Genomic DNA, 16,076 nt, shown 5'->3' with positions numbered 1-16,076 from the left:
AAAAAACAAACCAAACAAACCCAAACCCCAAAGCTCAACATGAAGAAACATTGCTGGGGGAGAAAATAGCTGAAATGCAAACTTCTTCCTAAATCATGATGATTACTTATTGTTAGTAATTAGTTACTCTTGAGTTTTAGTGTCCTACTAGGACACAATTTTAGAAGGGTCATTGTCTGCTTAGTAAAAAAAGCTACTTTCTTTTGTATGCTGGTTTGGTTTAAGTGTCCTGTAATGGACCTCTAGAGATCAAAGACTGGTTCCTTTTTCCCCTTTCTTTCTTTTCGTTTTTTTTCCCCCTTTTTCTGTGTCTAAATAGGAATTACTGAAGCGAACTCCAAGGAAGCACAGTGACTATGCAGCCCTAATGGAAGCTCTCCAGGCCATGAAAGCTGTCTGTTCCAACATAAATGAGGCCAAGAGACAAATGGAAAAATTAGAATTTTTGGAAGAATGGCAGTCTCATGTTGAAGGATGGGAGGTACTTTCATTACTGTCATAAGATTTGTTGCTTTCTATGTTGAGGAGGGAGTAGCAGTTTTCAACAAGTATGTGTTGCATTGTTTTTGTGATCCTGAGGTTCTGTCAAGTCCACAGTTCTGTGAAATCACAGCTTTTGAGATCTACTCTGTAAATTAAGTTCTCCATGACTGAGCAATGCTGTATGAAATAGCAGACTTCAAGGAAGGGTAGTTATTTAGCATTTGTATTAACTTGTATCTGTGCGCACACACACACACATCTATAAATCCCCATTTAAATGCTGATTTTATTTTACTGCTGTCTATGTTGGCCTAGCAGCACTTTGTATGGTTGAAAAAGATTTTGCTTATTGCTTATTATTGGTTAAGCACTGAGTCTGTAAGTTTTTGTGAGCTTGTTGGTAGTCTCTTAATATTGGGTGAGCTAAACTAATTTAAACATATTCAGTGGAATCTGTGTGAGATTTGTGGGGCTTTTTAATGGTTTGCAAATGGAAGAGCTTTAGTGCTCCAACCAAGTCTTGTGAAGTAACCATAGATTTGGTTCTGAGTTAGAATTTTAAGCAGTATCCAGAAGAGCTACCCTTTCGCCAAGAAAACAACAAGATCAAGTAGTTGTAGCAAAATCTCCTTTTGAATTATTCTGAGCACTATAGTTAGTTCGTCTGGAAAGACAGGTGCAGATAAGAGTGTATCTTTAAATTGCCTTGAGTGTTTTGTATTGACACATCTGAGCTGACTGGGGTGGAAGACAAACACAAGTGAAGTTTCAATTAAGGAAATATAAAGCAAACAGTATAACCATATTCAAAACTGACTCTAGAAAACAAAAAGAAAGGGTTTTTTAAGAGGCAGATTTCAACATGGAAGTAGTCCTTTGCTTTTTTGAATACTTTGCTTGAATATGCTACTTCTCTTTCTGAGAAAGCTGCTTAAGAGCTGGAGGAAGAGGTTTTATCTCCTCAGGCTTTGTGGAAGGCTTGCAGACTGGGAGATGTGGCAAGAAATATGTGTTTGTTGCATGTTAGTCTGATACTGAAAGACATCAGTCTATATAGTGGGAAATTTCTTTGTATGGGCTGAGGAGAGAAGGGGTTAGGGATGAGGATGGGACGCTGATGGAACACTGAAGTAAAGAAAGTCTCAAGACAGACCTGTCTGAAGCTTAACTGAGAGAGTTCCCTATGAAGTCTGACAAATAACAATTAGAATATTGACTAGAATAGGCAACTTTTAAGTAGATATTTGTAGTAATAGGTAAAAAAGCAGAAATAGGAAATAGTTTCTACACGGGTCTCTTCCCTCCATACACCTCCTGATTTTACTGTACCTGCTGTTTCTTGAACTTTGCTGTGCCTAAGGGTGTGCTCTGGTTCTGCAGTAGTGGATTTAGCTTTCTCCTGTCATCCAGAAGGATTCAGCAGAACAAGCCACTCTCTGAAAGGAGCACAGATCTGAACAAAGACCCCACTAAATACTACCCATGACACCACATAATTATTTCCTGTATGCTCCATGTGAAATCTCCTGATCAGTGGACTTTTGCAAACCTTTGGTTTGTTGTTAATTGAGTATTGTAGGAAGATTTGGTTCATTGTAAATGTGGATTAAGTGATTCATTTTACATTAATCAAAATTTTTCAAGTTTCTTCAGTGTATTGTATGATTTGAAATGTTTCACTTCAGGTATTTTTTTCCTTGTGTACCAGCATTTTCAAGAGCTGCTTTTCTATTTCTGGCAAATCATCTCATGCTGGAGCTCAGTGCACTGTAATGTTTTGGTACAGGGTGGTCTCTATGAAATACCACTAAAATTGACTGTGCATCATGTGAAGGAATTTTAGCAAAGTGATAAATTTAGAAAAGTTATATAGTTGCTGGTCCATATTCTGGCAAAACTTTCTTTTTCGAAACCCTCTATCTGAAATAATATAAATAAATAAATGAAGCAATTGTACTGTTCGTAGGATTTTGAAAAAGAAGGGATTAATATCAAGTAAAATTCTAAATGTTAGAATTTTGAGAGGAGGTCTAGTTGACATCACTTAACACCTGCATCTTTAGACTAGGTGAAAATGTGTTTCTTCTTGTAATTATCTTGAAGTTGCTGTCATCAGCAGTAACTTGGGAAGGTTAATGTATGTGAACATTTAAATGCATTGGAAGTGTTTGTGTGATAACCTCATGATAGAAGCAATAGCAAGTTAAGTGCTGAATGCTTTATGTCAAGGAAATTTGCTAAATAATCCTTATTGCCTATCACCACTTTATTCCTTCTATTGTTTTTAACTTCTCAATTAAATTTTCTACTGCACTACTGTGATTAAAATTCTTCCACTTTCTTCCAGTGTCTGAGTCATAGATATTTGTCAAATCCTTCTTAATGAACACACTCAAGTATAGTTACAGTATTATTAACTCAATGCATTTGTAGTCATACAAGTTGGTGAAGAACTTACTGTTCTCAAACCTCTATCCCTGAACAGGGAATCCACTTTCCTGCACTAAGTTTCTTCTGAATTCTTGGTGAAACATCCTGTAGGAAATATGGTTGCTTTTGGGAATGTGTTAATGAACAAAGGTAACAATAAAGAAGGAATGGTAACAATGTAGACATAAGCGTTTGAAACATACTTGTTCTCCCTGTCCTCAGAATGTATTCTCTACTCTGTAATTTCCTGCTAACCTTGGTGGATTTTTTTTTTTTTTAAGATTTCACCTGTGCTTGAACTTTGAAAGAGTGCTGTTGTCTTAAAATAGGAGGTTCCAAGTAGAGTCATGTGGTGTTTATTGTATTTTAGCTGATCAGGTTTGATATCATATGGCAACCACAGGGTGCACAATCTGGCAAAATTGCCTTGATTTTAATATGTGCATCTTTTTCAGACAGAGTATGAGGTTAATCCTTGAAATGGTAAGAATTCCAGAGCATGTATATGAGCTAACAGCATTTTGAAGGATTCCCAACAACAACTCCAAAAAAAAAAAAAGTTCCTGAATGCAATGTTTGAGAGTGGATTTAATTAAATAAACATCTGGTTTTCTGCAATGCTGAAAATAAAGAGGCGAACTTGTTGGAGATTTCCTTCCAGAAGGAAATGCTTAGCACATTGCTTGGCCCAAACTAGAAGGAAAGGGAAAAAAATATAGACTATTTTTAGAATCTGATCAAAGCATGACTTGAATTCCTATACTTAAGTGTCATAAAATGAAGCTTGTGTTTATTATGATAAAAATACAGATTCATGGAAAAAATGGAACATCTGTTTCAAGAAAGATGATTTTGAATATAATGACTTTCTCACTTAATTTCCCAAGTGGTTAAATTTATTGGCCTGAATTCAGAACTTGTGTAGGTGGCTGTCTCAGCTGGAGAATGGCTCAACAGCTGAAGGAGTCTTTCAGTAAAATTTGCAGGGATGTCTCAGTGAGAAAAGAAAAACCAAAATTGTTGTATTTGTTGTAAGCTGGAAGCTGAACAACTCAATCTGAGTCATAGGCCAACTTAGTGCCAGTAGCATGGGGTATTCTGTTGCTTTCCCTTCCAACATATCATCAAGTAATATTTTACCTGAGATTTCTGTCTTAAACTCTGGAATTTCTAGCCCTTTCACGTTTCATTTGTTCCCTATGTCCATGTGCAAGTACAGAAGAGTAAGTAATTATTAGTCTGTATCTTCTGACTTTTATCACTATTAATGTGCTTGCTACTGACTCAGTATAGTCAAACCTCTGTAGTTTACAGAAATTTGCCCAGAATATACAGATGAGTACCTCTTTTTTTGTAACAAAAAATATCAACCGATGCTGCTTTTCATCTCGACGTAATAAAAGTAATTTTTTAATGTCAAAGAGGGATATTTAATGAAATGAGGATGAGGCAGGTTTTGTTTTAAATTTCTTGCATGTAGTCTCTCCAGTTTTTATTTTTCGGTGTGGTTGTGGTAGCCCATATTTGAGACCTTTTTCCTGAGGTGTTTCCTTAGTTAGAATCATAGGTGTCTGACTGACAACCAAAGGTTATCAGAAGCCAGTTATACCTAAATAGCCTGCAGGCTCCAAGATTTTATGGACTTTTAATTTCCCTACCAGCTATCCTCAAAAGGCACAGAGTATTTGGTTGGGGTGCTACCCACTGAAGAGGATTGCTGTACAGTCTTTAATGACCCAGTAGGACAGATGGACGCAAAACTAGTCTAGATTCACAGAATAAGCCTGCTCTGCAAGTCGTTTTTCCCACCAATGGAATAATTTATATGGTTTGTTGGAAGATGATTAAAATAGGTTTGTTTCTACAATACATGGCATTTTCAAATTTACAGATTACAAAAACACTGGTTTCACTGAAAATAGCCCATGATTTCTACTTGCAGGGACTTTAAATATACAGAAACATGAATGGCTTAATAGCAGTGATTTTACATTTAGGTTGAGAAACTATCATCTCTTACAAGCACTGAGTTTAAATGTCCGTGTAAACTTGGAAATAGCAAATTACTTTTCAAGTTCATGTAAATTGGAAATTCCTGTGGTAGTTTCACTGCAAGCACTTAATGAAAACATGTTTGTGTCAGAAGGCTTTGGTAATACTTGTTCCAAAAATATTGTAGGTAGTGTAGTTTCAGTCTTCTTTCCAGCAGAAAGTCTCACCTGCTTCTGGGATGAGAGTGACCCCCTCATATGATAGTCTAACCCTGACCCTTCCCCCATGAGAGGGACAGCTTGGAGCTGGAAAAGTGAATTGTCCTACTGGGCTGGATATCCACTGTATCTTGGTGTTCCTGCTGAGAGCCCATGGGAGGGTTTAAGGTGTAGCTCCATCCTTCATGAAAACTTGTTATGGTTGTCAGCCCTCTGAATTGCATGGTAGATATGGCAGTGCTTGTGTGTGCTCTCTGCCTCATCCTCAGGCATGTTTTTCATCTCTAAGGGATGTGGTGGAACTCACCCCAGATGTAGAAACAGCAGTGCTTTCATGTAATATACCCTTCCATTTTTCTCCATTTCAGCTCCATGCCCACCCAAAGTCTACAAACAGGCAAATCCTAATTATTACATAGGCAAGGGAGTGACAGGGGATTTTCCTGCACTGGCAGTGTTATGTAGGACAACAAGATGTGACTTCTGATTCTGTTTTCTTATTCCCCTGGACTTCAGCAAATGAAAAAGCTCTAACAAAATTCACTGACCTGCATGGGTTGTGATCTTGTCAGAAGGTATCTGAGAAGTGACATTAACACTGTTCAGTCTTTGGATGAAATGTCTCTGAGAGGAAAAAACGTATCTCTAGAACCTTGTTTTCATCACCTAGCTGTATATTTTAGAAAGGGAAGAAAATTAGGAGGATAACATTAGCTAAGAGTAGTAATGTGAGACAGATAATCCTCACTGCCATACTGTCACATTGAACTTGAATCGTGAATGAGGTGATTGTAAATAAGTCAGGCAGCCCAAAGTATTTATACTTAAAATATGTATTAAATGTGTTATTTTATGACATGATGCTGGTATAGCGGCTGATCTTGTTAGGACTGCTGAGAAAAGGATGTGTTTTTCTATACTGTAAATTAAATTCTTCAATAAGAAAAGACAAAATTTTTAGTAGAATCCTTTCGTTGAAAAAAATATCATCCTTTTTTAGAAAGCTCAATCATTTTGTGCAATTCTGAAGCCTTAAGGTAATATTTTTTGGCTTCCTCACAAAAAGCTACTATTTTTCTGCAAAGTTGAAAGTTTTATGCAAAAACGAACCAAGACCCTTTAGAAAGTATCCAACCTTTCAAAATGCAAATTGTTAGTAAGTACTATTCCAGCAAATTTGAAACACAGAAGAAGATATTGTTTACTCTTTAATACACAAAAGCAATGAAATGGAATGGAAAAAAGTGACCTGTTTTTCTGTAATTATGGTCAACAAGCATTACATGCAGCCCTAATTTATGCCTAATTTATATCACTGATTGTGCTTTTAAAATGTTTCAGTGCTTGATTTTGAATAAAAAATTATAATTAGCATGCTGGTACTGATGCTGTCTTAGGAAGGGAAATATGCTGTAGTGGATGTAGGTGACATTAATCTTTGGCTTCTTGATCACTTGATCCTGAATGGAAGCAGGGGTGGTTAGTGGATACAGATCCTGAATTGGCTTTACTTAGAGACCTGGGTTGTGTTCTAGTGTGATGGTTGTGCAATCTCATCTTTGTAAACAGACTGCATTCTCCTTAGGACAGTCTGAGCTATTGCTCAATATTCACAGCTGTGACATACAGAGGATGAGCAGCAGGATGAGGAGCTGTGAGAGCAGAATGCATGATCCCTTCTTGGCTCTTAATTGAATCCATTTTTCTTTGGACTACTGTGGTTAGATCAGGAAGAGGAAGTAACTGCAGCTATCACATGCCTAAACCATTCAGGACATGTGTAGATGACAGGAGAGTCCTGGCTTTTTTCATGTTTTCCAAGCTGACTTTTACTCCCTCAAGTCAGGGAACACTTCAAACCCTGGGTGTATGCTTGATGCAGCCAACACAATAGAAAACATAATTATCAACAGGATTGTATTTCTGGATGGACATGCACATGGACAGCAGCTCTGTCCCACAGGACCATGATTTTTCAGACTAGCAAAATGCACCTCAGAATTCAAGGTAGGCCTCCCTGAAAGGTAAATTTCTCTTTACAAGCAATAGAAGTGCCATGAATTTTTCCATATAATTTTTTTTTGGAAAATATTTTCCTTTGTTAAAGTTGCTTCTCTTTCATTAACTTTTATGAAAATGCCTGACACCTTTTCACATGAATGATCTATCTTGAACCAAAAAGGAGGCATGGGAAGTTTCATTCCAAACATCTAAACCTTACCAAAATTCTGATGTCTTGGAGTAGGTTAGGAGGAAGTCTACTAGACAGTCCTAGCTCCACATGCCACTCTTAGCTTTTCCCAAGTTTTATATCTTGCTGGTTTTTAAATTTTGTTTTTGTGCTTAGCTTAATCTAGTGTAGAAGTATCTACCCTTAGTGATGTTCAAGTCCCAGGCTGCTTCAGCTTCCATTTCATCAGGGCATGGATTATGTCCTGTAAATCCCCATTTTCAGACATTTCTGAATAAAGTTGCTGAGGGTAGGAGCTATTGGATTAAGTTGGCCTGATTTTCAAGAGAGGTCTTTGCACAAAAGTAATATGATTTGGAAACTTTTCGTAATTTAATTGTATCTATTCACAAAGCTGCTGTTAAGCATCATTACAGATTATTGTATAATTACAATGCAGTAAATTACCATTACTTGTTTTTTCAGTCTTTCCAGAGAATCGTTATACTTGTGAGTTTGTGTAAGAAACTTCTCCTTAGTTGATGCAAAGTACTCCAGTTCTCACTAAAAGAGTAATCTCTTTCCACCCAATTTTAGGGGTCCAACATCACAGACACATGTACAGAAATGCTGCGAAGTGGGCTACTACTGAAAATTTCAGCAGGAAATATCCAAGAGAGGATTTTTTTTCTGTTTGATAATCTTCTGGTCTACTGCAAAAAAAAGCACAGGTAAATAATTACTTTCAAAAGTAATGTGTTTTTCTCACAGTAGAGCTAATCATGAGTATGCTGTTCCATAAGTAACACAGCATAAAAGTTATAATTTTTAAAAAGAACCTAATCAACCAAAGATAAATGTATTTAATTCAAGCAATTGGAAAAAAAATTATATGGATGCAGAGTCTGAGTGGTGAAGTACAGGGAAAAAGGATCTGTTTTGTCAACCTTCCACAGCAGGTTATTTGTGATGGCCTCACTCTCTTCTACAAAGTGTAAACAGTCTGAATTTTTAGTTCAAACAGATTAGAATTGTAGCTTGTGTAATAAAATAAGTCTCTACAGATTCAAGAGTTTAATGTCTTACATTTGTAATCAGAGAAAACAGCCAGGAAGCTGCTGCTTGCTGCATTCCAAAGAGCAATTCCTTAGTTCAGCAAAAAGCTTCTGTAGATAATGTTGTGAAAATAAGGGTTCTCCTATGTGTATATATCCCTCTTGATCCTCAAGTTTGTCTCTTTAATCCAGAAGTTGTTTTAGAGTAGCCACTAAAGACATATTACTGGGTAGATATTGGATGATTTCCTGGATACATGATACATCTTCTTTTAAAACTTCCTGATATTTGTCGTAGTTTGTTGTCCAGCAATTACAAATAAGTTGCTGGTTACACAGCATCTTTTCAATTGTCCTCCACTAAGTTGCATATTTTTGTAGCTGTATTCTCACTAAAATGAATGAAAATCTCAAAGTGCAGGAAAGGTTGTCTGTGGTTTCTTTAGTTTTGTGCAATCATGTCCTTGGCTGGTACCATGGTGGCATCTCTGCAGATACAGGAGTAACTCAATTTAGAATATAATTTCAAAGCTTTAAATGGGAAAATAATTGATTATTTCCAGAAAGATACTTGAAGTATTGACTGGCAAGTATGTAAAGAGAGAAATTGTATTTTGGTAATTTTGCAAAAATTGCCTTGCCTTTATGGTACGGCATATATTTTATGTAATTTTTAACCATCCTTTTGAGGCAGAGTTGTGTAAATATGGAGTGCCATATTTGGATTTACAGTTTTAAAACCCAGTAGAGCTATTGAATTTACTCACTTTGGAAAGAAAAACATGTAATTCTGAAACTTTATACTTTATGCTGGTTCTGCTTTTTTGCTTTCTTTGTATTTTTATTTTATTACTCAATTTTTGAATAATAAATTTATGGTGTAGTAGAGTTACTCATAAGACGGTAATGAGGTAATGATAGAGAGGCAGGTAATTTTCTGAAAATTAATACTGCTTTCGAGTGAATGAAGGTCAAAATTCAGGAGATCCTTAATTCTTAAGAGCTGACCTTTGTTTGATATACAGTATTAATTATCATGATAGGCAAAAATGAATAGACAATAATCCCTGGCTTATCTGAGGTGTGAAAAGCTGTCTAGAACTGGGGTTCTCCAAAGGCACTGGCTTTGCTGGGACCAGTCACAATGATGCCAAGTGCTTTGGAATATATTGCAGTGAAACCGGCAAAAAACTTCATCAGTCCTTAATTACAGTTTTTAGTTAACCCTTATGTTAGGAAGGAAAAATGTTGTCTTCATTCTTCCCTACATAAATCCCATTTATGGGGATTTATGTACAATGGTCAAGATTTGTATCCAAAGTTGTTCTCATTTAATTTTTTTCAGTCACACTACCCCCATGCTGAATTTCTAGACCAACATAGGGAGACCACATCAGTTAGGAGGAAAGGCTCTCTGTTTTTGGTCTGTGATGGCAGACAACAGCATATAGGTACCAAAGCGTTGGAACAGAGCTTTGATAGAGTGAGACTTTCCCAACAAACTCTCATTCAGGCAGGAATTTGCAGCTTAGTCTTACCAGCCATAGCATCTTTGCATTTCCATCAGCAACATCCCATTCAGCAGCAGTTTCTGCAGTTCAATTGCACAGGCATAAAGGTATTGTGATCCTCACAGTGATCTCTAAATGCTGCATGTGCAGTGTAGCAGTGTAGAAAGATGGAAGAAGAAAGTGGATGATGTGCTCTTTGTTTTTTCAGGAGACTGAAGAACAGCAAAGCATCTACAGATGGTCACCGTTACCTTTTCCGGGGCAGAATAAACACAGAAGTTATGGAGGTAGAGAACGTAGATGATGGAACAGGTGAGTGTGTTTGTGTGGCTCTTGTACAAAACTGTCTTTTGAGGTGCTGAAAGCAAGTGCAGCTTCATCATTTCTTTGAGAATGGAGGATGTTCCTTATATTTAAAAAGAAAGATTTAGAAAGAAAGAGTGCTTTAAAAGCACTATCTATTAATACCAAAATTCTGCTTCTGTGACACATCTTTGCTTTCATCCATTATTAGCTGGGCAGCCATAGACTGCTATTTTACGTTTACATGAACAGAGTAATAAAATAAGGTGACATTTATTGCTCAACTGAAATTGCATATTTAACTTCATTTTACAGCATTCCAGCACTCTTAAAGAACTTATCCCTAGGTACATGGTATATTTATAACAGCAAGTGGAAAACCTACCTCTGTTGGGATGAAACACAATAAATGCTGAAATTGTAACATAAGGAAGGATTTTTTAAAATTGTCTTTAGGGATATAAGCCATAAGATTAATTGAAATTTTCCCGGCATATATTAGTAAAGTGAAAACCCAAAGTATTCCTAGACATTTCAATTTTTGTTGTAGAAACTTGAGTTTAACCTTTGAGCTTAACAGTAATTACTTTTTCTTGTAACTAAAATATTTTGGGTTTTTTTAATGTAAAGTTAAAAAAAAAAGTGGTATGTGAAACTTGCAGTAGCATTGCAAATATGTAAGTCTAGTGGGAATTTCTGTGAATTATATATTGCTTCTCTTTGTATTTTAAAATAGGGTTAGGTTTGTCCTCTATTATGTATTCCAAGCATTTCTCAATGTAATTTTGTTCTAAAATTGGCATTGATAACAATGATTTTACTTCTAAGTAAGCTTCATAGGAATTCAATATTTTATTAAAATTAAGATTTTTTTTCCCTATTCTTGAGCTCCTTGTATTCAAAATACTGTGGTCACTTCTTGTTTGACAGAGTAGATAGTAGAATTGACTGAGAGAACAAATTGACTATTGTTCTTATTGCAACAAGATAATTTATTGGAAGACTGTTGACTCTTTCGTCCATCTCATATTTTAAATTCTTTCAATCTTTTCTCATGTGTTGTTTTTTTTATTTTATAATTTTATTTTTGTCCTTTGAATTTTGTTTTTTTGATCAGTTTGCTTTCATCTTTTATCATTCACATTCAATTTTATAAAGAAGTTACATTAATAAATGCTTGGAGTTTAAAGCTGAAGTGTCTAGAGCTCAAATTTTACTGATGCCAAAATAATTACTTCAGTGCAGCAACGTGGGATGTCTGCTACTAGTTCCAGGATTGTTTGGCTTTTCTGAGGGCATTATTTTTCAATCTTTTCATTTGTGTTCAAGAATACCAGAGCAGAGCATTTTGTACCCTACTGGTGCCTATCCCGTTATATTTTATACTGTGTTAATGTCTGAGAGTACGACTGATAATTACTTTCTTTTCTGTACTGAGTTTTATCTTACCATTTCTACAATTTGTTAAGCATTCAGAATTCACATCTTGTTCCCCAAAGCTCTTGCAATGCTTCTTGACTTGGTTCCATGAACAAGGTTACCGTGAACCATTTAAACTATTGATAAAAATGGTGAAAAGTGCTGAACATAAGGTAGAGCACTGGGGTGTCACACTTGATCCGTTGTCTTTGCTTACCAGACATTTTTTGTAAGAACTCCTTGACATCTGTTTTGGGTTATATCCCTCACCAGGCTCACTGATTTAGTTAGTGATTTCAACCTATCTGTGGGTACACTGCAGTGAATTTCTTCAAGCCTCTTTGAGTTGAATACATTTTATTCAATATTCTTTACCCTGCTATTCCCCATTTCCAGCCTGTATCCCTGCCCAACGTTTAGCTTTATTTGTATCAAATCTCAATGTTTTGTTTATGCAAAAAAGAGAGTTAATTATTTCAGTCTTGTACTGTTTTACTTCCTTTCATTTATTTTCATCTTCCTAAATATGCTTTAGAAATAAAAGGCAGTTTTCCTGTTTGCATCATGTCACTTTCTAAGACAGCATCTCTTTGCTTGTAAGTGTTAACATTACTGTGTCCAGAAAGTGATACCTACATCTTCTTCCTGATGAATATTCCAAGAATTCTGTAACTACTCATCTTTAATTGATTCCTCCCCACATATTGTCATGCAGTTAATGTTGGCTTTAGAAAATTTTCTTTGATCTTCTATCTGTCCTACCTTTCTTCCTTTACTTTTCTAGCTGTTCAGCCCTTGGTCTCTTTCACACTGTTCATTTTCCTTCCTGCCTGTTTGTTTTCATCCTCAATGAATCTTCAATTATAATGTGGCTAAGCACAGTCATCCTCTGTGCACCAGACACCAGTTGTCTAATTTCCTTCAGCCACAGGAAATTTGGCTACTGTCCCCATTTCCTATAGCCTTGCACCCAGTCCTGTAGGGTTCATGTTTCCTTCCCCCTTGGTCTCCTGAGCCATATCAGTCTTTGTCACTTTTATGTACACATTATTTCCACAATCCATACTCCTTTCCACACTTCTGTGACATCACTAATAGTTTGGTTAGTCTGATTTCTAACTTACTAGAGTTGGTGGATGCTCAATCCCTGGAAGCATATGAGGTCAGGTTGGCTGAAGCTCTGAGCAACCTGATCTAGCTGAAAATGTCCCTGCTCATTGCAGGTTATTTGTAAGGGCCCTTCTAACCCAAACTGTGCTGTGATTCTTCTTACCTGCTTTTTTCCCTATCACCACACTTTCTGCTTTTTCCATTTTAGTTTATCCAATATCCTAAAATTTATTTCTTCTTGTAATTATTGCTATTTCATCCCTCTTTGTGGTTCTTTTTGAAATATGGAAATTTCTGTGTTCACTCCCTGACCTGTGACATCTTTCTGCCTTTTTCTTGTCACCCTCCCCTTTTTTTTATTTAACTCTACCCGCTCTTTTCCTTCCTTGTGAGACTTCTGTATTCCCCCTCCTCACACAGATATTTTTTCTTGCACTCAGATCATGATGTCTTTCTTTAACCTTTGTCTGTTCTGCTTTCCTTACTGTTCTCATTTGTTACACCCAGATGTCTTGTTCTCATCCCCTGTAGTCATCCACGTTTGAACTGTAACCCAGTACTGTTCTGCTGCTTTCTTTTTGTCTCATTGCATTCCCAAGAGGAGTAATATGGTTGTCTTAGTGTCGCTCACATTAGCATGTGCTTTTTTTGGTATTTTATGTTTTTATTCTCTTCAGTCATCTATTACCTATCAGTTTCTTTAATTCCTAATTTAGAGTGGAAGCTCTGGGTGCAGAGTACTTATATTTTCATATCTGTGCAGGACTCTTTGTCATGCATTCTAAATGGATCTCTTTATAGACATCAAAGACTATTGAGTCTAGATGATACTTCCACAGTTCCTTACTGCAGATTTTGGGATCCTCTGCTCACTTTATATAAGGGACCATGGAGCTCCAGGGAACAGGGCAACTGAGAGTGTTTGCTCTCAGCATTGATAGATGTTGCAATGTAGTCTTTGTTGTTTGTGAGTAGAAGCATAGAAATAACAAAACAGATTCCCAGTGTGGTTTATTATCATGCTAATGACATGCCTACAGAAATTAACAAAGCTTTTTCATAAAAGCAATTTTTCTTTGATGAAATTAGGCCTTGGCTGAGCAGTACAGTTGGTGTAAGCTTTCTTTTTTTGTTTCAGCACCATGAAGCACTCTGCTTTTTCTTGATTGCACTGATTAAAGTGGGATGCATATTACTTATCAGGGAAGACTATTTATGATCTTAAAATAATGTGGCTACACAACCACTTGCAAGTATTAGAAAGGTGGTTTTATGGTAATCGTATTCTTTGTTCTGTACCAGTTTCTAAAATTCAGTTTTGAGGGAAAAATACATTTCTGAAGGCATTTAGCACCCATTAAATGAATGGTACTTTATGAAGAAAAGCACTTGAGACTTAAAAAATACTAGATTTATGTTTACCTCTTGTATAGTAGTTCTGTCCTCTCTAGTGTTGAAATGAGACATCATATAGAGAAAACACAACATGATAAAGGTAGCTGGAAACTTCATCAAAAAGTGTACATAGAAGATGGCAGTTTGTGCAACAATTATTTCCTTGGCATTTCTGAACATTGATGCTCCTAAGAACTTCTAAGAAACTTAAAAGTACTTCAATACAGACACTTCTGTTTATATTTTTAAGAGAAGAAGAAAATTCTTTTGTATATGGCTGCAACAAATTTCTTCTTATGCATCACTCAAAGATATGAGTCTTGAATTTTGAACAATATATTGCAGTTCAAATTGCGAGCTTTGTATTACCAAGTCACTTTAAAAGACGATGTAATCTTTCATCACCTTTCCTAGGGAAATTGTAGGTTAATGATTTGTTGATCCTGCTTGTTCAGACTTTGTATGGAGCAAACAGCAGTCTCGTGCTCTTCTGCCTTCTGTAACCTTTATGTCAGGTTTGCAAATTGTTTGTTTAGCCTGACTGGCAGCTGTGACTGCATTGATGTGAAGAGTGTGCCTACGTGCAGAGCAGCTGGGCAGGCAGGACATGCACACCTCCTGGCTGGCCAGCAGCTCTTGACCAGATTTTGCCCAACTGCCAGCCCAAAGAAGGTAGGAGTTTAAATGGGATGACAGTGCAATGCTGAACTGCTCTTGACTATGGACATGGGTGTATTGGGGAGAATAAATTGCTCATAGGAGCCTTGGATTGTAGGGATTGCTCCCCTCCATGGGGAGTGTGAAGAGCAAAGGACAAAGCAGCCGTGTTGCAGTTAGAGGCTGAAGTCCAAGTGGGTGTCATGGCAGTGTGTTACCATAGCAAAGCTGGACAACTGCTTCACATCTTCCTTCACCTGAGCTCAGTGCCCTCTGTATACATTAGGCAGTCATAGTACCTACCTTGATGATTGGGCTGTTCCCAGAATTCTGCGAGTTTCTGGTGGAATGAGGTGAGTGTGGTCAAACAGTCAGGGTGCTCCTGGCCCTGCAGTTACAGATCCTCAGATGCCAAGGAAGGTGAATATCTAAAAAGTCATCTCTACATTGAGAGGTTAAAGTGTCTGGACACATCATTTCTTTCTGAATTAAGCTACTAAGTTGATATCAAGTTTTTGTCCAAAGTGGGAGGATCTAAATTCATTTGTGAGTCCGAGCCCTCATGTTTGATACTTTTTTTGGCCACAATTTTAACTCTTATGATTCAGTGCACTGGTAATCATTTCCCTACACAACATGTCTTGTGATGATAGACATACAGTAACAAAGACCACAGGAAAATTATGACCCTGTAGTTTTACATGTATTCACCTCTAACATAAGAAATAAACAAAGGAACCCTAACTTTAGGTCCTCCAGTGGTGCTTCTGCCTCTGATCTCCAAGGGTCTGCAGTCTGTCAGTTGAGAGTTTCTGTCTGAGACTTATTTCTTGTCCTTGACTTCTGGGTCTGATCTTCTAAGAGTGCATGAATAATATAATGGGTAATTTTCAAGAAACACTGTTTTTAAAGAAACAAAGATACTATGCATAGGCTATGCAACTAAAAATATGATAAGTAAGTAAGTGGCATAAACATGATGTTGGAAAAATAACTTCATTTTTTCCCTGTCATAGACTTGCTTGCACTTTTTTACGTGCTTTGATTACTAGAAAGTTTTGTTGGTTTAGAAATTAGCCATCAGTCTCATGATTTTCTAGTAGTTCCTGACATTTCCCAGCCCAGTACACAAAGCTTGGCTGCTTGCCATCTAATTAAAATGCAAAGTTATTGAAAGGATACTAGCATGTCTGCTGAGATTTATGATAAATCTTAGCAAGCATTTCAGCAAGGGTTTCAGTTTCAGAAAATCTCATCTCATCATAAAAAATAGAGCTGAAAAAGCATTTGCTAAATGAAAAGCTGCATAGTTATTGCACTAGTTCAGGGTTGA

At 36.7% G+C, this 16,076-nt stretch overlaps 1 protein-coding gene across 2 annotated transcripts in view; it reads left to right on the top strand.

Annotated features, from left to right (window-relative positions):
* The window catches only part of PREX2 (phosphatidylinositol-3,4,5-trisphosphate dependent Rac exchange factor 2), a 172,964-nt gene that overhangs the window by 51,426 nt on the left and 105,462 nt on the right, over positions 1–16,076 (top strand). For both annotated transcript variants that reach the window (XM_063392853.1, XM_063392862.1), the window contains 3 exons: positions 320–481; positions 7,891–8,024; positions 10,068–10,171. In XM_063392853.1, the coding sequence (XP_063248923.1) occupies positions 320–481; positions 7,891–8,024; positions 10,068–10,171 (400 nt within the window). The remainder of the gene's footprint in view (positions 1–319; positions 482–7,890; positions 8,025–10,067; positions 10,172–16,076) is intronic.

Source organism: Prinia subflava, chromosome 1 (genome assembly GCF_021018805.1).
Source record: "Prinia subflava isolate CZ2003 ecotype Zambia chromosome 1, Cam_Psub_1.2, whole genome shotgun sequence".
NCBI lineage: Eukaryota > Metazoa > Chordata > Aves > Passeriformes > Cisticolidae > Prinia > Prinia subflava.
This window is presented reverse-complemented; position numbering and strand designations above follow the sequence as displayed.